This window comes from Vidua macroura, chromosome Z (assembly GCF_024509145.1).
Source record: "Vidua macroura isolate BioBank_ID:100142 chromosome Z, ASM2450914v1, whole genome shotgun sequence".
Taxonomy (NCBI): Eukaryota; Metazoa; Chordata; class Aves; order Passeriformes; family Viduidae; genus Vidua; species Vidua macroura.
Genome location: NC_071611.1, coordinates 52,884,747 through 52,911,818, shown reverse-complemented (window position 1 = coordinate 52,911,818; position 27,072 = coordinate 52,884,747). Strand labels below are relative to the sequence as shown.

The 27,072-nt window shown below is 42.0% G+C and overlaps 1 protein-coding gene across 2 annotated transcripts in view; it reads left to right on the top strand.

Moving 5' to 3' along the window:
- LOC128821670 (A-kinase anchor protein 2-like) overlaps nucleotides 1–25,062 on the top strand; it is a 95,487-nt gene extending 70,425 nt beyond the window's left edge. Inside the window, exons 2-5 of one of the 2 annotated variants that reach the window (XM_054002858.1) lie at nucleotides 3,031–5,419; nucleotides 12,109–12,287; nucleotides 15,482–15,520; nucleotides 21,559–25,062. In XM_054002858.1, the coding sequence (XP_053858833.1) occupies nucleotides 3,139–5,419; nucleotides 12,109–12,287; nucleotides 15,482–15,520; nucleotides 21,559–21,651 (2,592 nt within the window). In that variant the 5' untranslated portion in view covers nucleotides 3,031–3,138 and the 3' untranslated portion in view covers nucleotides 21,652–25,062. The remainder of the gene's footprint in view (nucleotides 1–3,030; nucleotides 5,420–12,108; nucleotides 12,288–15,481; nucleotides 15,521–21,558) is intronic. The other variant, XM_054002857.1, reaches the window with a different exon arrangement.
- The last annotated feature ends 2,010 nt before the right edge of the window (nucleotides 25,063–27,072 follow it).

The following is a 27,072-nucleotide window of genomic DNA, read 5'->3' as shown; positions in this document are numbered from 1 at the left end:
GGCTCATCCTAACATGTGCCATTTTCCCACACACAGTCAGTTGTCCTAGGCAGGTGCTGTAGCCTGGACTGTTTTGAAAAGCTTTATTTTGCCATCTGCTTCTGTCCTTAGCTATCTCAATTCTTTTCTTCAAGTAATTCATCAGTAGATTGATTTCTCCTCCTCGCAGGAGTGTCTAGAGCTTAATTTTCATTGCCATGACCTCACAAAGTTATCTCCAGATTCTGGCAGAATGTTTTGAGGAAATAAAATGGTTGATTCTTTTAAATGGTTTTTTTTTTTTTACTCTCCTAGCAATCATCACTGGCTCCTCTGCCATGCTGGGAGTCCTTTTTCATGCTCAGTTTCTAAGCCCTAGACCAGAAAGGCTCCTCCAATAAGAAGCACTGTTTTCTCGTAGGTTTTACTGCATAATTTTCTGTTTTGCTACATAATTACATGTCCCACACTAATTGCATAGACACATGCACTTCCAGAAATACATGCTGTCACAAGTGCACGCCCTGATTAGACTGTTACATGCATGTGCATTAATTCTGAGTTATGGATTGCAGCTATGGTGACAGAGTGGGCTCTTACTTGCTAAGAGGTTTTGGCAAAAAAACTGCACCTATGGTTCTTTTACTGAACTTGAATATCCAAATATTATGTGAACTGGAGTAGTTCACACATTAGAGCAGTGGTGGAAACAGATGTGCTTTAGTGAAGGCAGTCTCTGGGACAGTCAGATGTATTTCCAGCTCCATGGTGTGCAGGTACAAGAAGCACAGGAACAAAGGGCCTTTTGGCTCTGGCTTGGCTCTGCAGGGAGGTGTTTTGGTGGCAGGAGAGCCCATCTTCATTAACTGATTTTCTGTCCATTCAAGATATGTTTTTGTAGCTACAGAGTTACCAATGTCACTAGTGGCTTTGATCTGTCAGATCAGAAGCAAATATTAGTGGGAGCATAATTGCATACCCATGGTTTGTGTGAAAGGGGACAGTTATCAGTCCTGGACTTTGCACAGACTGCTCTAGGTGCCACCATACTCATTTTTGTACCAGCAAGTCAAGCAGGGAAGATGTAACTTCAAATATCAAAAAGGTATTGCAGTCTTAAATCCTGTCACCTGAATACCTGTTGTGTACATGGAGCTCTGCCAGCAAATCAAGAGCAATTCTTGCCCTTTCTGGTTAAAAGAAGCCTTTATCTGTGATTCTTTCATTCCATCTGTGCCTATTTTACAAAGTAAGCACTTTTTGCACTTACTCTATATTTGTTTGCAGAGCATCTGATTTATTGATGTATCATTAACAGGACTATATATATATATATATATATATATATAAAATTAACAGGACTAAAAAAGAAACTGGCCACATTTAGATATTTAAATGATGAAAAATACAGTATGTTTTAAGAAAAGAACTGCTATAAACTTCAGCTGGAATATTTATAAGTTCAACAGAAAATGAAGAAATGAAGCAAATAAAATCAGTGAAGTTTGTCAAGTCAAATATGTAGAGAAAAGCAGGTTGTTTGTTTTTAAAGATTTTTTCCAGTGTTTAAGCACAATTAAGAAGAAAATATCTAATGGCTGAAGCCATCATTATCTTCAACTGTGTACAACTACATAATTAGAAAGATCTCCAGAGTGTTTTTAGAAAGAGCTCTTCTGGCTGTAATTCCTTAAGGTGTGTCAAATAAATGCATTTGACTGCCAATATAAATCCAGCAACAGTGTGATTGTTCAGGTCACTGGTAAGTGCCTTTGTGCTCCTTGTTGATGGTCTGCTGCTGCGGTGTGTGTTAATAGCATGCTGGATAAGGGACAGCAAGGCAGGGGTGACAACTAGACAATGGTGCTCTTGTTGGTGGCCACTGGGTTCATGGGGTTTGATCAATGCCTCACACATAGAAATACATATGGAAAGCAGGACAGAGTGCTCAGATACCACCTTTATGTTTTAAAAGGTGAGTGAAAGTGAATAATGTATCACTTTTGGGTTTCATGATTTAGGAAGTTACCAAGTGCTTTTTGAAGAACCATGTTTAAAATGTCCTCTTTGGGGTGTTTTGGATTGGTTTTGCCTTTTAGCAGTATAGAATTATTGAGAAATTAATTGATGTGTTACCAACTTAATGAGAAGTTCCTTCAGACTTTACTCTCAGTAAGTTTGTTAGGCTGCTTGACCATTAAAATTTGTCTATATATGAGCAAAAATAGTATTTATGTCAATAACTTATTTGTGACCAGAGGCATCACATCACATGAATCCAGTACATCTGCATTACAGATCAAAGAAGAGGGAGGGGGGATACCAGGATTGTGGTCCCTGTCATGGTCTTTGTGGTGTTCTTCATGCTATGGGAGTTGCAGATGCTTCCTGTCTTCCAAGTGCAATTGTGTGTGGGTTTCCATATGGGAGGAAGAAAGACCCCATGTCTTTCCAGCACTGTGTAATTCTACTCCATGTCTGATGATCAGGATTGAGCCATTGAGAATTGAACATTCCCTACCATTGCCACATCATTTTTCCTAACTTGGTGTGAGTCACCAACTCTTTCAGCATATTAGCATCTGTTTCTGCAAAGCACAGGTAGTAATACTTTTCATCAGTAGAAGCATTATGAGATTTCTTTCAGATGTGAAAGCATTTTTAGAGTACCAAGATGATAGGTATTGTGTACTGCATGTGCAAATCTTTGAGGAATCTAAACTGCCAAGTTACTGTTAACTGAGAAATTCAAAGCTTATTCCTAGTAACAGACCAAGACACAGGCATGAAATAACGACAAAGTGAGGATGGTAAGCAAGTGGGAGATTCTTAAACGAAAGTTTGTTTTGTTTTAGTACCTTTTCCAGCATATGGTAAGGTAACTTCTTATTTTTTGTGTTAATGGCTTGCCTTGCTTTCCCACACTCTGAGAGAGTGCTTTAATCTCAACTTTAAGAAGTGCTAGGATTTGTTTTCCAGATGGCGTTTGCTCTGCAAAAATTTACGTGTTCATTTTTTAAGACTTCATATTTTTTCTCTCTTTTATTTTAGAAATCTTCCAGAATCCCTGAGGATGACATCAGGTTAAGAAAAAACAGAGACCAAAACTGTGCCAATTTCTTGGAGCCATCTACTGTGCTTGCTACAAAGGAAGAGAAAATGGAAATTGAAGTTCCGGTTTCTGAACATAAAAGCATCACCACAGTGGCTTCACCACATCCCATAGACAATCCAACCCACTTCTTTTCGCCTGCTTCTAGCCAAAATGGACTTAGGGACAGACATGAATCTCTGGACAGTGAAGTTGCTAAAGAGATCAGATACCTAGATGAAGTGCTGGAGGCAAATTGTTGTGATTCTGCTGCAGACAGTACATTTAATGGGACATCCTCCCCTGAACCAAGTGCAGTCTCGATTATGGATGGTTCAGGAGCATCTGCTAATGTCAATAAAGAGTCAGTATCTAGTGAAAGGGAAAAAAATGTAGCAGACAAGCAGGTATCCTTGGAGGTTGAGCCATGTGAAGCTAATATAACAGATGAGAATCTGAAATCTAATGGCCATTCCTTGAGTGGTCTGAAAGAAGACACTAGGGAGAGTCTGAAGGTGCCAGGAAGTCCCACTTCTTCAAACAGTTCTAGAAGATCCTCTAAGGATGGAGAAACAACTCTTACAACCCTTAAGAAAGAGGCAAAGTTTGAACTGCGAGCCTTCCATGAAGATAAAAAGCCCTCAAAGCTCTTTGAAGATGAGGAAGAGAAGGAAAAATACAGAGTCCGCAAAGTGAGGCCATCAGAAGAAATGATGGAACTTGAAAAAGAAAGAAGGGAACTCATTAAAAGCCAGGCTGTCAAGAAAAACCCCAACATTGCTGCCAAATGGTGGAACCCTCCTCAGGAGAAGCCCCTGGAGGATGAAGAGCATCTGGAGTCTCACAAGAAGTACAAGGAGCGCAAGGAGAGGCAGCAGCAGCAGCAGCAAGGTGCGACACCAACATCCCCCAAAGAGGTCACCTGCTCCTTTGTATCCCCAGAGCCAGTCAATATCAAGAAAGAAGATATTGTCACAGAGCAAATTGACTTCTCGGCTGCCAGGAAGCAGTTCCAGCTGATGGAGCATTCAGGTCCATCTCAGGGTCAGGCTGCACCAAGGCGGTCAGTAACACCCAAAATGTTCTCCGTCAAACCCTTCTACAAAAGCCTCAATTCTCCATACGTGGACAGGCCGATGTTCTCTGTGACAAGACCTGTTTCAGTGTGCAGGCAAAGTGGACCACTTGAGGGTAACAACGCCACAGTCGTCAAAGCACAGAAAGTCTCCTGTAGCTCAGAAGATGACAAAAGTACTCAGACTACCACAGCTGACACAGCAAGAGAGTTACCCTGCAGTGATAGCCCCAGAGCTGGACCAGCCTCAAAACTGTGGTCAGAGGATGGAGAATTCATGAGTGCAAGGGCGGTCTTCACAATGGTGAAGGACGATGGACAGGGAATTCTAGATCACTTCCCAAAGTCAGGCAGTGCCTCTTCGCCGCCAGAGGAGCTTGACTCTGGTTTGGATGACTTGTCTGTCAGGTCTCAGGATACCACCGTCTTGGAGACCCTTTCCAATGACTTCAGCATGGATAACGTAAGTGACAGCGGTGCCTCCAATGAGACCATGAGCGCCCTGCAGGAAAGTTCTCTAGCGGATTTCTCTCTGCCACAGACCCCGCAGGCTGAAACTCCATCAGAGTGCAGGGTTGAAGGCATCTCCAAGTCTTTCAGTGACCCAGGCTGTGATTCCCCCTCCTCCACTTTGGCAGACTCCATGCTGATGGATGACCAACTGGACTACCACGCTGGCCTGCTGGTTCAAAACGCCATCCAACAAGCCATAGCTGAGCAGGTGGATAAAGGAAACTCGAAGGAAGAAGAAATCCCAGCAGAGAAAGAGGTCTCAGCCAAAGAGCAGCCAGCCAGCACCAGGCCAGCTCCAGCCTCTAAGGAGCATCAGAACCCAACGTTTGAACCACCCCAGGTGTCTTCACCAGTTCAAGAAAAAAGGGACACCATACCAAAGACTTCAAAAGAGGAAGACTCAGGACTCAGGGAAGGGAAGAGTTTGCAGCAGTCACCCATGTACTCAGCCACCCAACCATTCCTTGTGGAGGAAAACAGGCATGAAGTCAGCTATTTCAGCAAGTATTCAGAGGCAGCGGAGCTTCGGAGCACCGCCTCCATCCTGGCCACACAGGAGCCTGAAGTGACTGTGGGCCCTTTCAAGTTACGGTCGAGGAAACAGCGGACTTTGTCGATGATAGAAGAAGAGATCAGAGCTGCCCAGGAACGAGAAGAGGAGCTGAAGAGGCAGCGGCAAGGTCTACAAATGGCACCAAGCCCTGTTACAAAGAGTGCACCACCCATGCCCACCAGAACCGTGTGTTATAAAACTACACCAGGTAAGAGCCCAAAGTGTCAGAGCAGAAGTGAAATGTGACTGAAGGGTCAAGTATGGTTTCATTTTATGTCATTTTTAATGAAAATATTGTTTTGCAAGGGGTGGGAGGGCAAATGACTTAATCTACCTGTAAACTGCATGGGACAACTTAATTTTCTAGCTGTGAGCACACCTGTAGAAGGTTCTGGTTTTTCACAAATACAGTGCAGAGGTGCTGATCATCCCTAGTAAACCTCCTTCTGTATTCACCCACTGCCACATTGTAGGGTGACGTGTCCATTGCTGTGCTGCTCAGACCACCCTGAAATTTAGGATCATCTCTAGGAAGCACAGCAGCAGTTTTTACAGCTGTGTGGCTATTTGAAAGACAAACATCTAAGGCCATCCTTAATAGGTTTCCTCTTCTCTTGCACATCATTAGGGAAGTGCAAAATTAGTGAAGATGTGCAGATTTTGGGGTATGAATCAGATATCTTTTTCTGTTTGTTTTGCTTCCTATTTTGAGGTCTTGGTCTTAATGAGCTTTGTCTTGTAAAATGATATCCAGAGCTATGAGTTGCCATGTATTTTAGCTGGTGTTATTCACTACTGAACTAAACAAGCAACAAATTGTTCAATAGATTCAGTGGAAGTCCTCTTGACCGATCAGTTTCTGGGTTCTTTTGCTGACATTCACAGCAGTTACAGCATATCTGTCTCCTCCTTCCCTTTCTCAAGAAATAATGTCAAGCACTGATGCCTTCTAAATATAATAGAGGGAAAAATACATTTTTAAAAACCCCAGAAGCACACACCAGGCTTATTACTGTGTAGTGATTTTTATTAAGCCTATACCTGCATATGCTTTGCAAGTGCCTGTGAGGTTTATTAACAGTGGTCATTGTGAAAAAGTATTCACTTTACCAAGAGTACTTAAATGATGTCTTTATTTCCACTGTGTAAATACAAGCCAGTGATAGTAATTTTCTTCTGAAAATCATGGTAAGCTTGAATTAGATGTAGACTTAGCCCATTACTCAATATGATTGTGAACTTGGAGTTTTATGGAGCACATAAATAGTGAATATTTAGTTTTGTTTCTTCTGCAAAGAGGATGATCTTAACATGTATTAAAAAAAAAATGTAGCAAATACCAGTGTTTTCTTTGCAGTACTGTTGTTATAACTCCTCTAATATAACATTTTTCATAATGATCCTCTCTAATTTGAGGTGTTATGAGAAATGTCTGACAAGATGTGAGATACGGGGCACTACAGATGTTAGTTAGGAGGACTTTTTGAATGAAGGTGTGCTCATGACTGTGTTCAAGAACAGCATCATCTGTAGCTGAAAGTACTCAAAATGGGGTAGTAATGATTGTATTTTTCTCAGAAGTGGTGTGGGATGGGCTGCTGACACTAATACTTGTTTTAACAGAGCTTCTGGGAAAACAACATACTTCTGCTTTCTCTACACAACAAGGCATTTACTTTGTGTCTGTAAAAATGTTTGTTGTAAATTGCATAGAGAAAATTATAAACTTCTGTTTATAATGAATCATTCCAGATAGTTTCCTTTAAATGTCCAACTGCCATATGTTCAAGAAAGAAAATTGGGATCTCTTAGCCAATGACTCAAGCTACTGCAATTTGCAGGTGGTGGCAAGGCAAAGAAATAATTTTTAGGAAAAGATGAATATGTGGCAGTGTTTAAGACTATCATTGATCAAAAAACCCACAAAGAACGTTGCCAGAGTTCCTAGTTCTTCTGCTTTTGGTGCTTGCTGAACAGCAGATGTGCTCAGCATAGCTCTCAGCTGCAGGACCCTTAACATTGGAAGGTGTATAAACCTCAGTTCATCTCTTCTTTGCTGTCCCTTTAGCCAGCTGTATTGCTGTTAACACCTGCAGGCATCCTTAGAAATAGGGTGGAGGAATACCATGTAATAATCCCTCTTAAGATTGCAGCAGCTTCCCTTTTAATAGTTACAGGATCTTTTCAATATTTGTGAAAAGAGGCAAAATACAATTTAGCAGAGGCACAAACATCTGGCTGTTAGGATAAACAGAGCAGAGGTGCCATACAGAGCAGAAAAGAAAACATGCTTCTGCTGGGCCCAGTAAGGAATATGCTGTAGAATATGTCTGGTACTGTAGTATGTATATCTAGTTTCACAAAGAAAAATAATAGCAATTCTACTATTGATGATAATAATAATAAAGAAGAAACAGGTATTTCTGTCAGCAAATTGCCTTTTCCAAAGAAAGAATTGGCACTAACATCAGGATACCTCAGCAGAAAGGGATTAAGGAGTCAAGTATAAATTTGAGAAATCTGTTTCTAATCCTTAAGTGTGGAAGTGCACACTTACTCTTTTGAGAAGGCATAATAATAAACTTAATTAACAATGGCCTAACAGTCAGACTGTATTTAAGTGGTGGTCTGGGCAGAGTTGCTTTACTAGGACTCCTGGTGTTTCCTGACTATTTATTACTGCTGCTCCCCTTCACTGCTTTGAACCAGGTGGATACTGACATAGGTAACAGAAAGACGAACCACGAAAAGGGACTGCAGTGAACTGCACTGTAATTTAACTGAAGTGTGGCAGATTAGCACAATTCAAGTAGGTGTATATGTGCAGTAATTGCTAATTACTTTATATAGCAAACAGGCTGGCTTTACTCAGCCTGACATGCAACTTCATAAAAATGATAGTAACACTCAGTTTGTCTGCCAGTCACTCAGCACAATCCAAAAGGTTTCTTAGTAATAAACTTCTGAGCTGCTAACAATTATCCTGTAAAATTGTTTTTGATGCTTTGAAGCAACGTTTTAACCCATCTCAGATCACTGAACTGAGACACAGAGTACTTTCAATGGAACATGTACACTCTTCTCCAGGGCACTCTTGGAAAGGTGAAGAACCTATCTGAATTTTTCCCAAAAAAGTTGGGTTTCCTGCATGAGGAGATTCAAGAAAGCCCAAAGAAGTGCCAGAGTATGTTATCCATATGTATCCCTACAGTTACGGTATGGATAGTCACCATGGATCCCAAAATATTTCCCTATTTAAATCTGAATGTTTCTTGTGTTGTTTTGTGTGCTGCAGCTCCTGCTGCACGTGGCATGGTGTGAGCAGCTTCACAGCAAGATAGTGGTTTCGTCCAACAACGTGGAGGAAAGATGGTACAGCATCTCTCCTGGGCAGAGCATTTGGGGCTGTCTTGTAGTTTATTTGAGCAGGATGATGAGTGTGTGACATGAGAGGAATCCAGCATAAGCATGGTGATGTAATTCCCATGTTTTTTGGTACTCTTTTTAATTAGAAGTAACTTTGACTATGAAGGACTTGTATCTAAGTTCCTGTAGTGCCTGGCTCTGAGTAATCCTGTTCCTCAAAAGGAGATGTGAAAATCATTATAGGGGAGGTCTTGGTTCAGTGAAGGCTTTTCACCTAGAGTTAAACCCTTTGTCAATATCTGCTATCTTATGATGAGGGATGGGGAGTACCTAGCAGAAGCCATGCCTGAGAGATACTTTGGGAAGGTGCCACACCTGCCTTTTTGGTGCTTGTCACTAAAATATTGCCAGGTGAGGCATAAGGCGCATTGTGCTTATGTGCAGGCACTCAAACACTTGCACAAGCATCTAGGAGAACTGCCCACCATGCCCATCTTTTGTTGCCCTCAGCTGATGAACTAAATGAGAGAATTTCAGTGGATGGTGTAAGCCTAGTGGGGAACTAGAGATGCAAGTAGTCAGATACCTCTAAACTGTAGGTAACTGAGGGATGTGTATGTGCTGTGCTTTTCTTTCTTCTCTCTACTTTCTTACCCTGAGTGGCAGCTGTGGAGCTTAAGCCTCTATTAGAGAATCCGCTTCAGCCTCAAAACCATTTTCCACTTCAGTTTTTCTCTAATAAAGACCTATGTTTAGGAAGCTTCTCAGGTTCAGCCATAGCCTGCAGATACTTTTTGTGTGGTGGGAAGAGAAGTAGAAACTTTGGGGCAAGATATTTTGTGGTCATTGCAAAATTTTTAATGCCTAGTATGCATGTACAGAAAAAGGATCAGATATAATAACATATGTATGAACTCCCTTTTAAAATCAGAATTTTGAGACAGGCTAGAGCAGAAATGTTCACGGAAGATGCTGTTTCCTTACCCCTTTATAGGCAGGTATGAAAAAAAGAAAGTTAATAATTTTCTCCCAGGATGCCCCAGGAGTGCCTTAACAACATATCAACCCAGTTAATTTGCCCTCTGCTTTCTTACTCCCTCCCTAGTAGAGGATGTCTATGAAGTGAGAGAGTGAGAGAATCTTTGAGATGCACTTTATTTACTGTTTGCTTGTTTGTGGTTTTGCGTATTTGCATTGCTCACCTGATGCTCAAGAAGAGCAAAGAAGCCCACATTCCACCTGGAGTGGTAATGAGGCTCTGTATTACTAGAGGGATCTTTTTTTGGATGTACTTTGGCAATCCCCTGAGTCCAGCACTGACTAGTTTCCTAAAACAGTCTGTCCTGCTGAAATATCTTACTTTGAATTTTTTTTCTCTGCTATGCAGATGTCTTAAAAAATTTTAACAGCATCTCTAAGTAAAAAGTAAATGTGTATTTGTAGATTTGGGATGCTGTAGCCTTCATATAAATACACGCATGTATAATAAGTGTGTATATATATTATATATGATTGATATATATATATGCACACATGCAATACAAAGCTTGGAGTCAATGATTTTGAAGGTCTCTTCCAACATTAATGTTTTTCTCATCTGTGATAATGAAAATTGTTGGGCCTTGCATCCAGAACGAACAGTCCTGCTTGAAGAGATCCCCTTTCTTAAATGGAAATCCCCAAAACCTTCAATTTGCATTGTTTTCCAGGCAAAGGGGAGTGGAAGGATCTCTTTTCAGCCATTAGGCTTGTCCACAGATTTGGGCATCCTGTGGTGTGAGTATCCCTGGAGAAGATACAAGTTGGGCAGACATCTGAGAAGCTTCATGCTTCCCCCATTATGTACATCCATCCAAGGCAATTACTAGTGTAAGGACAAAGTCCTTAATCAGCAAATATCTGACCCTTAATCAGGCCTTTCATTTTCACCACATGTTTTTTACACACTGGGCCTAATTGGCAGGGTGTCAGTAGTTTCAAGTCTTCTCCTGCTGAGCAATCTAAGCAGTCACACATGGGTGCAGCTGGGCAGCTCAGGACCTATTGTTAGCCCCTGCTTTGGAAGCAGGATTCCTGTTTATCTGTGGAGCAAGTCCTGATGCAACCCAGAGAAGAACCTGTGCTCACAGAGACCCCCCCTTCAATCTCTGGTAGGGTGTTATGAAGAGGATGGATTCCCAGCCTCATCACTGCTCAGTTTAAATTAAGCTAAAATTAAGCTTAAATTAATGAGAAACTAATCATGCTGGGTTTTTCAACACTGATCAGAAATGGAAAAGCCTGGCATGGGGAGTTCTTGTAAAAATACCTCTGCAGTGTTGGCTCACTACTTCTTTCAAGAATAAATGATGTTGATTTTTACAGGAGATTTCAAGGCTGCTCTCTGGTGGCTGCAACTGTCATGACGGTTTTTGAAGGACCAGCTAGGGTTTTCCTTTATTTCAGCAACAGGTTTCCTGAAAATCAGCATGATCCTTCTGATTATTTCACTTATTTTTAAGGGATTTGCAGTGGGTATTTTTCTCTTTTCGTGATTTTTTTTTTTTTTTTACATTCATTGAAGTGTCTTATTTCAAAGAGTTGATGATGGTCTCGTGGAAAAGGAAATGCAATTTTGGTTCAGCATTTCTTTCTCCTGTCAGAGCTGAGAACCCCCACATATCATTCCCATGACCTGCTACTGTCATCCTCATTCTTCCCAGCAGGACATGATGGATGGTTCACTCCAAGTCAGTGATGAGAAAGGCAGGCTGTCCTTCCCAAAGAAGCATGAGTTGTCCACCTGTGAGCCCTCCTACAGCTTACAGCAGCAGTCTCTTGTCCTGGTGTGCTTTTTACCTGCCTTTGGGGTCACTCTGCTCAAAACAGTGACCTTCCATGGAGTGTAATGGACTCAGCCAGAGAGCAAAATGAGTTCTCTCTGACTTTCCTTCAACCAGGAGGGAATTCAAAGGCCCTATCTGAACCAAGAGTTTATAGAACAGAGACCTGATCCTACTCTGCCACAGGAGCACTCTGTGCAACCTGCAGGAAACTGCTGCAGGGAAGAGCAGGGCTGGGGATTGACCCAAAGCCTTTCTTGCTTACCAAGCAGACAAAAAGCACTGGAAAAAGAGAAGACAGCTGTGTTAACAAGATGCCTTCTTTGGATGTCTCGTGCGTGGTCCCTGCGTGTTGCATTGGCTGAGTGAGAAAAAAATCATCTTGTGGTTTTCCAAAATCTTACAAACATCTCCAAATCACAGAAATATATTCTCTAGGAGGAAATGGGGGTATTTCAAGCAGGTACTTTTATAAACAGTGGTTTTGTAAAAAGATTTTGTAGTGTTTTGGTGTAGTAGGTTACAGGAAGAGGAAGAATGTTTTTTAAAGTCCATGGCCATCCTGATTTACCAGATTGTTTCATAGACTTCATTCCAAACTGTTTCTTCATTCAAAATCTGCTGAAAATACTTCTCCAGCTGTCATCTTTGGTAAGCAACTTGTGAGTCCTCAGCTTAGAAAGGGTCATTCTTTTTCATGTCATTGCAGGGAAGATTGAGAAGATCAAGCCTCCTCCATCCCCCACCACAGAAGGCCCTGCTACACAGTTGGACCCTCCATCTGAGGAGTCTGCAGGAGGCCAGCGCCCCAAGAATCTGATGCAGACCCTCATGGAGGATTATGAAACACACAAAACCAAGAGACGAGAAAGGATGGACGACAGTGCGGTAAGCGTGGTTCTCCTTCTCCCTTTTTGCCCTGTGATAGAGACCATGACTTGCAAGAACCAACAGACACTGAAACAGGTTATTTCACCAGAATCTGATCAGATCACCTTGCAAGTGGGTAAGGATTTTAACACATTGCAAGGGGCAGGTGTTCAAAATGGAAGGATGCAGGCCAGTGAAGAGGATGAGTGTGTCACTCCAAGTATTAAAGGCAACTCATATTATGTTTAATTTTCATTAATTATGTTAACTAATAATAAGAGCAGTGTATAGCTACTCTGTAATTGGCAGGTTCTGTTAATTCACACATCACCAAGACCCTCCAATGGGTTATTTCAGTGGCATGTTGAAATTTGTGGATCAAGCATGTATTCACACCTGTGAATATATGTGATTTGTAGACCACCCCCCACCCTGCAAAGTCCAATCCAAGTGTGCTCAGTCTTCACTGTAAGATGATAACTTCCCCAGAAACCACCAGTTATGGAACTAGACTGGGAGGGTCTCAGAAGTTAACTTGGATCCTTCAACAGCTAGCATGTTGTTGCTAGATTTGTTGTCTTCCTTCCACATGAGCAGTAGTAGAGTTTATCTGAATTAAGGTGTTCTTTATTAGAGACACTAATAAGAAGAGCTACAGATTTTGTAACTGGAAGTATCAAAATTCAGGAAAATCTCTTTTTCCTAAGAGAGCTGTTTCTTACTCAGAGTCATTATTACTGTGCAATGAGTGAAGAAGATAGTAAGATACAAGTTCAGTGCCAGACTCCTTATAAGGACACAGTGTTTGCTGAAGCAGCCAAAGTCCTCCAGACATTTTCCAAAGATGTCTGAACAATGCCAAGGATGCTCCAACAAACTGCTTTCTAGTAATGTTCACTAAAGGCAGGTTCTTATTAGGGGTATAGATGTAAGTGAAGGTTTGTAACACGAATACTGCACCAGTGTGGCAGCTTTTAATCAGTAATTGTGAATATTGCACAGTAACAAAAGGCAGTAAAAATCAGAAGGAATGGACAATGGAGGGGTCTTGTTGAACTGTTGTTGGCTAACTAAAAATGCAGATAGATTTGTTTCCAGTGCACACCAGAAAATTTCTGGTCCCTTATTCTACTGAGGCCACTGAAAAACAAGGTTCTGTTGTCCATCAGACTTCTACAGCAAATAGAAAAACAGTTTGTGCACAGGAGCATGTCTCATTCTGGCAGTGGCATCTTGGGGGCCCATCTTAGGAAGGAGCCACTCTCTGGTTTCCTCTCCCTCCCCAAAGCACCCAGTGAAATGGAGTAGTCCCACCTGCTCTGGTGAGTGCTGTTTCCTGCCATCTCCCCAAAGCATCTGTCCCTGAAGGTGCTCAGAGGCTTTCAGGGCAACTCTCATGACCTTTGCAAAAGCTGATAGGAACATTAAAAAGAGTTGGGTATAAAACACCCACTGTGCAAACCAGCACTAGAGTCCCATACTGAGACCATCAGCCTGGTGGCTGGAAACTTCAGAGCAGCTGCTCTGCTAATAGGGTGGCACTCAGCTTGGGTGAGTACTCACCCTGTGCTCTTCCTCTACCCCTGTTAAGAGTGAAGGTGACCTGGCCAGCCCGTGAAGTGGTGGCTTGTGGCTGGAATCTTAGGTCCTGCTCATTTATTGACCTGAGCACAGTTCCTCAAGTGCTTGCAGAGCTGCACATGTGCTCCCTGGAAGGTAGACTGGCCACAGTTACCTAGTCTCTGCTACAGTTTGAAGTGATGTCCTGTCCAGAGTACTGGTCAGTGGTCTGGGCAGTATCTGACCCCAGAGGTGTGCTCTGGCTGCCATCTCAGCTCTCCACTGCCTCTAAAGCTGCCCAGGCACTGATGACCCAAAGATGCACTGCCAGAGAATTGGTACCACTTAGACAACCTGTGAAATAGATCTTCTTCTTGCATGAATTTTCAAGGCTTCAGTGAATTTGCAAAGTTCCAGTGCACACCAAAGTCCCACAGTGTTGAGGTTCATTGTCATTCTCCTTTTCTGTAAGCCCACTGCATAAAGCCAAACAAGATTTTTTGCTGCTGCCCACCCAAAATCCTATTAGAGGTTTGTGTCCTGCAGAGCCCAAGAAGAACTTCCTGAGATCAGCAGAAGTGTTTTGTTTCTTTCCCATGGCTTTGTCCGCTCTCCTTTGGTAAACAACTCTGCCATTGACAAGGGAAAGATAATTTTAGTAAGAAGTGCTGCACTTGTACCACTGTCAGTTTGAGTGAATATTTTACAGTCCAGGCTAAGCAACTATTTATTTAAAAATCAAATAGCTTTAATTTGTTAGCAGAGAGCATTTGAACAGTGTTCTCAACAAAAAGGGTTTCTGTAACTAAAGAAACGAAATAGCCAATCACTGCACTATTTTTAAAAATACATTAAATACAGCAGGAGAAGGAGCATAACTAACAACCAGACAGGCAGCTGCTACTTGGAGTATTATGTCATGAGAGCTGAATGTAGCTCAGCATTGCTCTTTGTGAGTGAGGAGAACCAGAGACTTCCTCAAGTACTGGAAGCAGTCAGGGTGCCTGGCAGAGCAGCCATGGTCTCCTGAATGGAGAGATTTCATGTCCATGGAAAAGTTTCATGTCCATGGGAACTCCCTTTTGTGCTGAGCACACCCGCAGTAGTGATGTACAGAGATCCACTTTTGCCCTGCATTAGACACAACAAAAGACAGGAGGGTGGTTTCAGTAGGGCATTTACCCTCTGTAGTCTCTCCTTCAGGCATCACCACCTTCTGTTTCATGTCTGGCTTCAGTGGCTTTAGTGGCTACAATGTGGCATCTCTGGTCAAGGCTTGTGGGTTATGCCTTTCAGAAAGAGAGGGCAAATCAAGTGCATCTTGGAAGAGCTGTGCTGCTCAGGAATGGGGTCAGTTTCTTCCAGAGGATGTTGAAGTACAGGTTTCAGCAGATGAGTGAAAGAGAAAAAGCAGCAGCAAGGAAATAGGTCAAGCACTGATGGTAAACAAAACTGAGACTGGCCAAGCAACACCATTAAAATAACACCAAACTGGCTAATATTTACTTTTTTTATTTTTTATGACACTAAGTTGCTTGAAGTTTTATACTGTGGAATGTGCCAGTTCTTGGAATTTCTGTAATTTGTTCTTGTTTCCTAGTTATAACATGTTTGTTCAATGTACTAATGCTGGTCTTTTCCCTTTCTACCAGTACACCTGTAAATTACTGTCTAGCAGGGTTACTTCTGAGGTACTTTTCAAGTGCTTGTTTATTTTTGCTTCTTCTTGCATGGTGATTCCAAGTGCATGTTGCTGCAGTTGTCATTTTCATAGTGTGTGCCAGTGCCATTTCGTATTAAAAAATGTGTGTGATTTTCCCTTATATCTTTCATCAGCAAATATTTGTGTGGCTGGTTTTCTAGCCCTTGGATTCTAGTTACACTTTTTGCCATGGGAGGAGTTGTAATTAAAGGGATGGGAGCTGTTGCCTTGGGCTGGAGCATTCCTGAGGTGAGAAATGAGAACTTCTCCTTAATCCCTCTTACCATTTAGTTGGCAAAGGTAAACCTGGGTTTGAGCATCTTCAGATGCTGCCTGAAACTTCTGTGGCTTTCCTTTGTCTCTGATTACAATGTATTTAATACTATCAAAATCTCTAGTATCTTGTAAAAAAAACCTTCACACCATCCTTTCATACGTGGAACAGTCAGATCTGAGTGCATGGCCTCAGCCTGTTTCAGGTTGTGAACCTTTCCATGTCCCTGTCTGTTGTGATGTGATGACTGATCACAGTCCCACAACTTAGCATCAGTGTTTGTCTCAGGGTGGAATAAACCCAAGTCTGCCATATAAAGGGTATTTACAGCAACATTTGGTATTTTAGCAAAGTAGTAATCGGGATGGTCCTTATACCCCCAAAGCAGGACTTTGCCAAAGCAAGTAATTTTAAGAGCAATAGTTGATACTAACTACACTTCTGCAATGTTTGTTAATGAGGTGCTCAGTAATATGTATATTTCAAGTGCATGTCACTTTCTCTGTAGATTGTGGTAATAACTGATACTCATCAGCACTTTTTTATAAACCTGAACCTTCAATTTTTTCCCTATTCCATAATATATTTGACCACATCAGCTACCTCAAGACAAGTACATGAATATTTTCTGACCTGGAGAGTAAAGCAAAGACAAGTCTATGCCATTACCTATTCATTAAATAACTTAGAGTGGGTTTTATCACACTGATACAAGCCAGTGATTGATCTTTGTGTATTTATAGATAATTAAATCAGTGTAAGAGCAGTATGCTTTCAGAGTCCTGGTTTTAAACAGAGGTTGTGCCTTTTCTCCTCCATAATACATGCACAATATATTGTACATATAATCTTAAATCAAGATTTGTGAATATTAAGTAGTTAACAGAGTGTTTGATGTTACCTGAGAGGCAGAAGTTCAGGTGTAGTTTTTACAGGCCCAGGACATGGTCTTTTGCTGGGAAGAGTTTTGTGTCCACCTTGTGTTATGATAATGATACAAAGAGTAAGGAGCTGGAAAAGAGTCTGCATGAATGGGAAAGGGGCTAGAAATAAAAAAGACTGTAGGACACAGCAATTCGTCACGCAGGTGAAGGAATGTTCTCTGGCTATTCCCCAGCGTCCAACCTCAGACTGAAGAAACAATGTGATTCTCACTGGAAATCTTCAGCTGAAACTAGGCAGGTTGTTTCAGACACAGCAGCAAGACTCAAGGCATGATATGCCCCTACTCTCTAGTAACCCGACAGCTGACCTGTTTCTCCTGTTCACCAGAGCCTTCCAAAATGCACTCTGGTGCAGGCAGGTGGCTCAGTTTTAATCATTGTTGGCAGCACAGTAGCTGTGCCAGCTGTGCTTGCACTGGCTTAGGAGCAGGGGCATCCATGCAGTCATCCTGACAGCTCCTCTCTGGAAAGCAGAAGACAGCCTCCCAGCAAGGCACAGTAACTGCTGAAGTTCAGCTACCACAGCAACTGCATCCTGCTTCATTAGGGTGATATGTTGCATCTCCCCCAGATTCCTGCAGTCTGTACTAAAAGCACATCCCACTGCTTTTTAAAGAGATTTATGTTCATGCCCCTATATAGGATATTTTTATCCTCAAAACCTTCTGCTTTTGGCCTTACAGCTATACATATATTCAAATGTACACTTCAGTTTCCTTAATACCAGTCATACTGTAGCAGGTAACTTCAGTAAGGTGACATTTATGCAACATTAAAGGCTACTGCTGAAAATTTTTGTGTTACAAAACAAGATGAACATACTAGATTTGATGGCATGGGGCACATAGTTCATGTTTTAATACTGAGAATCAGCAATTTAATACTGCCACTGTCTTGTCTCAAGTAAACACATTTTAATCTCAGATACCCAGCTCCTCACTGTGTTTACTAGCAGTCTGGGTATTCAGTAAACAGCATTAAGTGGGTACAGTAAAGAAAATACCTTCATGCTGGAGAAACAGATGTTCTCTCAGTAGTTCCAGTTTTATTTAAAGCATTTAGTTTATCATTCCTGAGCAGGAATGCTCACATCTGCAGGAACAGGCAGCCTGATCCCTGCATTTGTGCTTCCATCTCTTTATGCACACTGTGCTCCATGAATGTGTTTTCTGCAGCAACTTTACCACATAGTACTCACAGATTTTAGACATGCAGACCTTTGCATCTTCTGTTTTCTTTTCTTCTTTTAGTTCTTCCAGATTCAGATGGGAAGAATCAGTTAAGTATTAAACGTCAGAAAAATTGTTTTGCTTCTACATCAGTTTTACTACTACTGTTCAACAAAAATTGTCATGTACTATATAGCAGTCAGTTTTATGACTACTCAAAAAACACCACTATTTCAGTGGTTGTGATAAATATGGGCTAAAGAATATATATATATATATATATATATATATATATATATATATTGCTTACTATTGTTGTCAGTAAGAGAGCAGTTATTATAGCTGTAAGCTGTGTACTGGATTTGTTAAATCTGATCATGGGAAATTCAGTATGACAATAGAAACTCTCCATCTCTAGGATGGATAGAAAAATTATTCATACACCACCTAAAAGTGGCAGCTGTTTCAAATTTTTTTTCCCCAAGATCCTCAAAAAAAAAATTAAATCTTCAAGGAAAGAACCTTCTGCAATTCTTAGTGAGACCTTGAGCTGCAATGACAAGATCCAGAAAGACATTTTCTGCAGTGAGGTGAAGAGCAGTTCTTACAGCCCTACATATCTTTTGGCTTTCCCTCACACCTACTTCTGCTCTCCAATTTCTTCCTCTTCTACTACAGGTGGTATTCAAATCACCTCTGCCAAATAAGACATTTTATGTAACATTGCTTTTTTCCCTAGTGTGGCCTTTTCATTAGGACATAGTTTACAGGCTGAAGTAGCCTAAGCTTAAGTGAAGTTTCTGCTTCCTGATCTTCCTGCTGTGTGAAGTTCTGGCTCTGGCTGCCGTAGGACAGATACCTTGAACACCAAGACTGGCCCTGCCTGCACCCACTCAGCTGATGCAGGGCATTATCAAGGAGGGTGCTTGTAAAGCATTGAGATAGCAATTTTGACTTGCTATGGAGAGCCTGGGTGTGCTGCACTTATTATGGGTCTAGAGTCAGCCCTGTTACCAGCCAAATTTATTTTAAAATTGAGATAGTTGGCTATTTTTAGGCAAGCAGTTTCCTGGGTCATGATTTCAGTGCTTCATTGAGGAGTCCCAATTCCCCATTCAAGTCGTTCCAGTTGCATGCTATAATTATGCCACTGTTTCCTCTAGAGGGTCTAACACTGTCACAGCCTTGTAAAAACAAGGGTTGTTTTAGGTCAAACACTCTTTTCAATAGATCAGAAGAATAATTCTGGAATAACTATTCAAAAGTCTCTTTAGTTTATATGCTGTACCATTTAGTGTTAATACTGAGCCAGACTTGCTTTCCTGCAAGGTGCAAGTCCACATGCTATGCCCTCATGGTACCTCTGATATGAATCTGGATACAGTTTTGCTTGGAGAGCCAGCAGCATTTGTAGAAGCCAACAAACTTTGGGGTAGATGTGCAGACCGGGGATAAACGGAAGAAACCCTACTGCCATCTTTTAAGACAAATAGAAGCTGACTGATCCAAAGCAGGAGTCTTCAAAGTTTAAGTGTCTTGACTGTTGCAATCCATCACCAGAGACTCTCACAATACTGTGATGTCCAGCAAAGAAGCTGCTGATTTCAGGCTGTTCTAAACGATGTAAAATCCATTTCATTTTCAGCTGGCATATTTTTGCAGGCCAAATTCCACAGACCTTATTTTAAAATGTAGTGGCAGTTTTAGTTTGAAATTTATGCTGAATGATGCACTGATACCGACTCCCAGTTTTGCTTCTCCATTGTTCGGTTTGGAGTGTCTTTTTTTGGTTTAGGCATTCTGCAGTGGGAGTAACTCTAGTACACAGCTTTTAGGCTGATGTCTCAGACTTATTTTTTTCCTACTGATTTTTTTCTTTTATTTACTTTTTAAAAAATTAATTGGTAGGTTTATGAGCACATTTGCCCTTCCGCTAGGAAAAACAGAAACCATTCAGCCCTGGTCCCTCCTTCTGGTGGTTGTTTTGCAAAAAAAGGAGACATGATTTTGAGCAAAATTTCAGAACAAAATCCTTCTGGTGGACCTGGACTAACTTTGTAGCCATGGTCAGTGCTGTGAATGAGATGGAGCTTTTGTTAAAATTCATCTCAGTTGGCCAGATTTTGTCATTCGTTCTTTGGCTTGTTTAGAGTTATAGTTAAAAGAAACTCAGAGGGCAAAGAAATACTAACTCTGGCAAAACTCTGTCCTATCTTCAGCTCCTGAATGAAGATCTAGAGGTTACAATTGGCATAAATGCAGTAGTGCATTCTCATTCCCATAAGCAAGGTTACAGTGGCCTGTAATTTCAGATGGAGTTCAGAGCTGATTTTCTGATACTGCCTGTGCAGGAGCCTAGCACCTATGTACTCTTCCAACCACAGCTTGTGACAAGCTGGAAGAAGAATTTCTTTAGTCTTTAATTATTTACTTTTGTTCTAGTCAAGGCTTAAATCCTCACTGCACGTGACTTTCTTCACGGAAGAATAAAATATCATCATCCTATCTCAAAAGGTCATCTACTCTTCTGCAGTCAGAGAGTGTGCAGAGCAGCTTGCAGGAAGCATTAGGGACGAGGATGGCCAGTATTGCTTCAGTGAAAAGTCACGTATTTGTTGTGGGATTTTTTTTAACTGACATAAAAAGCTTCAAAAGTTTGCTTCTTTGGGAGGGATGGTTAAAACACACTGAGGGCAATTGACATTGTCAGCTCTGTAGTGTCATCATGGAGCTGTTATTCAGTGTTGGTCAGAAAAGAACATTGTCATGTGCTTCTGTAAGAAGGCTCCAGACCTCTCTATATCTCACTCTGCTGTGTGGAAAACACCCACAGCTCTGCATTATCTGCTGAGGAGTACCTCAGACACATCACAATAATGCCTTTTGGTGTTGTCTTGTTTTCTTTTTGCCTTTCTCAAAACACATGTCAAAACTGTTTCTTTTAGTTAATTGTTAATGTGTGCAAATATGTATAAATAGATACATAGTATGTGCATATACCCGTGTGTATGATGTGTGCATATGAAATACATTTAAATGTATTGGGCCCATTGCGTACCAGGCTTTGTAGGCCTTCCTCGTGTAAATCTCCTTTCACATGTATGTGGAATGATTTTTCACTCCAGGAGCACTTTGATCACAGTGTGCCGTAGCTGCAGCCCCACGACCATGAGAAGGGGCAGGGTCAGGGGCTGGGGGCAGGCGCTGCCTAGTCCTGCCTGAGAGGGTGATGTGCTGAAATAGGCAGCTCTCCGCTTCCTGGGCCTCATGCGCAGCTGCAGGGTGGTTGCTGGCTCCTGGTACTCAAGGTGTGCAGTTTTAGTTTGAAATTAAACTAAATTTGGCCCTGGGGAGAGGGCCGAGAGCTGGATGCTGCCAGACAACTCCTACCACTTCTGTCCTCCTGTGGTGTGGCTTTGCTCCTGTGTGCCACCCCCCCACTTCCACATCAGCGAGTGTTTCCATTGCATGTCTTCCTTTTCTGCACAGGGTGTAGCACTGGAGCCCTGTGGGGAGGGCTGGCCTGGCTGGTCCCTGCCCACCTGGCTGGTATCTGCTTGCCTGGGTGCACAATGTGGGACACCCTGAGGGCAGGTCCAGCTGAGTGACATCCTGTGCTTTCCTTTTCTCTCTTGACCAGGTCCTCGAGGCAACCAGGGTGAACCGCAGGAAGAGTGCTCTGGCATTGCGCTGGGAAGCTGGCATTTATGCCAACCGAGAGGAGGACGAGTAAACACACTGCAGTGTGAAGACAGCAACCAGGCACGCCGGAACCAAAAAAAAAGAGAAAGGAAGAAAAAAAAAAAAAAAAAAACCACCACAATCACAAAAACCCACCATGAAAGCAGCACCATTTTAGCCCAATATTTATTAAATATACAACAAACTCGATGCACATAGACACAGAAATGATCCAGCTCCTGGCAATCCTACAACTACAGGAAAAACACACCTAGAAAACAGCCCCTTCTTCTTCCCTCCATCTCCCGTCTGAAATAATGCAATGGAGAGGGTGCAGGGGGTGGGAGCCCTTGGGGGTGGGCACAGGAGGGTGACTGTGCCCATGGACCAGATAGGCTGCAGGCATCTGTCAGGAAGTCATTCATGGAGGAGTCTGTGGCCAGGGCTCACACCTGTATTTCTCGCTGACTGAATTGCCAGCCCTGCTTTCCCGCAGGACCACGGTCCACCCAGCAGCTCCTGTCAGAACTTCCTGCAATTCCTTCGCTTCCCACAGCCACTGCACAAGACCATCAGCATTAATTCGGCATACTGTTATCCAGCCACAAAACACAAAGATACTGCCCTCTGTTCTGTTTCTTTGACGAGACTGAAGGGTTGGGTTTGGGATTGGGTTGGTTTTGGGGGGGTGGGTTCTGCTCCCCTTTCTAGTAATTTATCTGTTTAAAACAAGAAAAACCCAACAAACAGAGAGGCAGTTACTGCAAATGTACAATCCAGCATACTCAAACAGTCCTTGTGTTGCAAACACAAGCCATCACAATTTAGGAGTGGAATAGATGGGGATGAGAGCTAAGCCAAATGGATTACCTTAGCTTTAGGATACTATATGCTTGCAATATCACCTGAACTCCAGGTTCTCAGAGCATATTTACGCAACAAAGTTTCTAAGTACAAAATCTGTATTTAGCGGATGACAACTATTTTTTGATGGTGGGGTGGGAAAGAATGGCATGTGTGTAAAATCTTTGAAGATGAAGTAGAAAGGTAGTGAGAAAGGGATACAAATAAAGGACATTTAATTTTTAAATGAGGCAATAAATGAACTAAGCCAGATTCTGGTCTAGAAAGAGGTATGAAATAAAGAAGAAAGAGAGTTATGTCTTCAACTATATTTATACAACTTAAAAAGCCTTTGAAGTAGAGTGCTTTGTGGCAGTCTTCATGTTTCCAGGCAACAAAAAAGCTAAAGGGCATAAGAAGTTGGAAGGAATGAGCAAGGAAGAACAGACAAGGGAAGAAAATACTATTTTAGCCGTTAAGCCAGTGTTTTCAGCGCTACAAGCAAACCATAGAGCCTTTAGTTATTGCTTAGGCTTGGGATCAGCAGCAGTGAAGTATTTGTGTGGGTGTGTGTGTGTGAGTGAGTGAGTGTGTGGGGGAGTGCATGAGGCTGGCATACCATAAAGTGTATGGCAGTGCGTGCACTGATTATTTTCTCCACAGCTGTTTACCAGCTATAGGGGTGATTGCTATTTTTTTTTTCTGAAAGGGGATATAAAAATAAGGCACTGAGTTAATGCAGTATTTGTGATATTAAAATTTGACCCAACATGATATTTGCATGAGTTGCAATTGCAAAGTATTGACCAGTTTTGTAAGCTGACAATTAGGAAAAGAAATGTGGTATTTATTCTTGTGCTTTGTATTTCTATGTAGTATAGAGGCTGCGGGTTTACTCTTTCTTATCACCAAGCAATACAATAGGAATATTTTACAACTGGGAACCATAATTTCTGGACTAGAAACCAAAAAGTTTGGGAGATGATGGGGGAAAAAAACACCAAACCATTATTCTCTAAAAAAATATTTTTTTTTTATATAATCAGTTATTATTTTGATGGCTTTTAAAAAGTCATCAGTCAGGATACTGTGTCCTCCCTAAGCCTTTCCTTAGTTTCATGACATGCTGTGCTTTTTTATCCTGAAACAGTGAGCTCATTTAAAATGAGTATTGTTACTGTGAACATACTTCTGGTGCTTTTTTAAAATAAACACAGAGCTTGCAACCAAATTATTCACTACCACCACCACCCTTCAGTTCCTCCAGCATGTGATTTCTGTCCATGGACACTTAGGATTTTCAGGCTTATTTTCAGGGAACTGTAGTAAATACATTTATATCTACCCATTGACTCAGTTCTTTCCATTTTCTCTGTAAGTGCTACTGAACTGAAGAAAACCTGCTGAACCAAGAGTTCCCTGTGATGAGGGCAGCAAGCTTATCTCAAGGAGGGGCACCATGGGGATGTTCCATGCCTGTGAAAGAATTACGTATCGAATGAAGTGGACCTGTTTTTCAGGCATGGTAATCACAGGTGAATCAAGGGTAATTCCCGTCTCAAGGCTGGTTGTTACCATACAGCTGTAGGAAAAGCACCAGCACCAGTGCAGCAGTAGTGAGACCATGTGTCACATAGCTGCAGATGTGAGCTCCACACACCTTTATCAAGAAGATTCCTGGCCTTTGGGGAGAGCTAAGAGAGACTGGGAAAAAGGAGTTTTCTGAGACTAGGAGATGGCCTCTGTGGTGTGGTGGTCTTGCATTAAGTGGCGCTCATCAGCATTTCTCCCAGTATTTGCTCCTAAAACCTGGGTCAGCCCTGGACTGCCTTCCCAGGAATTTGCATCTTTATTTTCTTTAGTCTAGAAGCCTGTTTTTTCCCTCCAGCTTTCTCACTGGAAGCTACTGACAATAATCAACCATCATAAGACATCTTTTCTTGCTTTGTTCTGTGTGATAGAAGCATTTGCTTTCAGCCCCTGCAACAAAAGTATTTCAGCCCAGGACAGATAGACTTTTCACCCAGCAGTTTTTCTCTTCCAGAAATTATGGACAGAGTCAGCAGCACATTTAGTGCTGTGGTAACAAGAGTGAGATGCAGTTTACTTGCCTCTGTTACTTCATTTGCATGCTACCAAGCTTAGGCGTTTATAAGTATACGGCAGTAATACATATCTATCTATATATTACTATATCAAATGCAACAAAAGAGTAGTATTGCAGAGTTAACTTTGTCTCCACAAAAGAAATGCTCAGATCCTTTCCCATGGCAAAGACTGGTTTTAATGAAACTGTGTATTGAAAAATAGTTAAGCGTTAGCCTTTGTGATTATAATTGGTTTGAGGTTACAGTGCAGGTTTTCTGAACAATTTGTTTTTAAAGCTGCCGATTTGGGCTTCATCTTGTTCTATACTGACATTTCTGAGGGAAAATAGAGTAGTATTGACATGTTTGGCAACCAAAAGGTAGCATCTTTGTCATGACTTATCAACCACTTTCAACAATACCTAGCTTTCTGTATGTTAACCACTTAAATGTTATCCTGCTTCTGTTTTATAGTGACTGTGAGGCCTACAATGCAAGTATATAATTATTTTCTCATTAAAATAGAAACCTGTGTTGTGTTTCTATAAAACTGCCTGTTTCTTCATGTTATTGCAGGAAGGTGTGCCCATGAAAGCTGCATGTAGCTGGAAGAGAGTGGCCTGTGTCCTACCTCCCATGGCAGTCAGTCTGTCTCTTCCTGTGGTTCTTGACTTGGTGTCTCTCTCTTTGTCTACAGGTGGGAGAGATCTCTCCCCACTTGGTGGTGTCAACTGCAGGAACAAGAGCATCCCTGCATATTTCTTTCCCATTATCATGCTTGTGGAGGTTTGCAGAGGCCAAATCTGATGAATCTCATGACCTTTCTTTCTTGCTTCCTTCACCCCTGCAGGAACCCCACTGTCCTGCATAGCAGAGCACACCCCTTCAGCCAGTTGTCCATTTATCACTCACCTGGCTGCAGCAACCAGCTGCTTGCACATTGGCCTTCATGCCCCCTTCATGGTCAGCTGGAGGAGAAATCCCTTCTCATACCTCTGCGAGGAAGCTGCTGCCAGCTTTTCTCTGCAAGAGCTGGGAGGTGCCAGAGCACTGGGTGCACCTCAAAAGGGTCACAGGGAGTTGTTGGGATCTAGCCAGGTTCATGCCAACCTCTGCCCCTCCCTGTGCCAGGAACAGTCAAGTATTTAATTACAACCATCTGGGAAGCAGCAGAGGACACTGGTGATTTTGGTGGGAGTTGCCTAGGGACAAGTGCTGCCTCCAGTCCATGATCTCCATTAACACCAGCCCTCTTCTCCTTGTGCAGATAGTATTAGAAATGCCTATGAAGAAAATCAGTTGTGGATTTACTTTCCAGTTAGTAAATGGAAATCAAGAAGTGGGCTAGATAACAAGCTTGAAAATTTACCCACCAATTCCAATCCCTCTGTCTTTGAAAAAAAAGGTGTTGCTGTCTTCTCAACACAGGAGAGGCTTTCTGTCTTCCTCTGCCTTGCCTTGCTCTGTGCCAGGAAGGATTGGTGTATTGGACTTAGTGGCACGCAGTGGGAAAAGGAAATCCTAGGCATCTTCTTTGGATTTTAAGTGAATTAAAAGTGAAAACCGGACTTTTGCAAGGGAGCATTCAGACATTGCAAAAGTAATTCAATGACACCAGTGGGTGGCAGCAGGTCAGGAATTTCGTGGTTGCTTCTGCTGTTATCAGCTGTTATCTGTTTCAAAACACACTCAGGACACTTAAAGTCCCTGTCACCCCATTGCATAGCTGAAATGGCATGTGCCAAACTTTAGAGTGTTTTTTACAATGTAGGTAAGGACTATAAAAGAGCATTTTATCAATAATTTCTGGCATAGCCCCATAGAAGCCCCATACATTAGAAGCTATTGCTCCTAATGTAGTTTCAGATGGCTTTAAGAGGCCCCAGAACAATGGGAAAGCAGAGGGAGAGGCAAAGAATCTCCTCTACAGAGCTAGGTTTGATGAAACTGCTTTAAAAGGAGGGAGAGCATTCAATACAGTGTTTTCAGTTGTGAATGGGCACAGGAGATTAAAAAAAACATACAAATAGGGATCTGTAGTGTAAGGAAAGCAAGTCAGAGCACCACAAGCTGTAACAGGGTGGAGGGACAGGGCTAAGTAGGGACAGAACTACAAATATAAGCATGGATTTCAGCACTAAAGACTTCCACTTCTGTTCTAGCTGCTGAATTGACTGGGGAGCAGTGCAGGAAACTACTAGCAGTCTGCATCCAGCCCTCCACTCCTTCCCAGGCTAAAGGCTGAAAGCATCCTGGTGTTTCACATGGCTCAAGACTGAGATCCAAGAGCTATCCTATTACTTCAGCAATAGCATAGAGGGAAAACAAACAAACAGAACACTAAACAACAAAAAAACAACACAGAAAAATAACCAGAATGCCATCTAGACCTCATGGTCTGCTGCTAGCTCTGGCTGAGCACTGATTAATTGGCATCGTGACCCACTGCTTTATCAATCGGGTCTTTAGGGAGAGAGCTTTTGCACTAAGCACTAAATATGGCAAGTAGTGTGAGAGCTCCTGTGTCAGCTCTGCAGTGAATT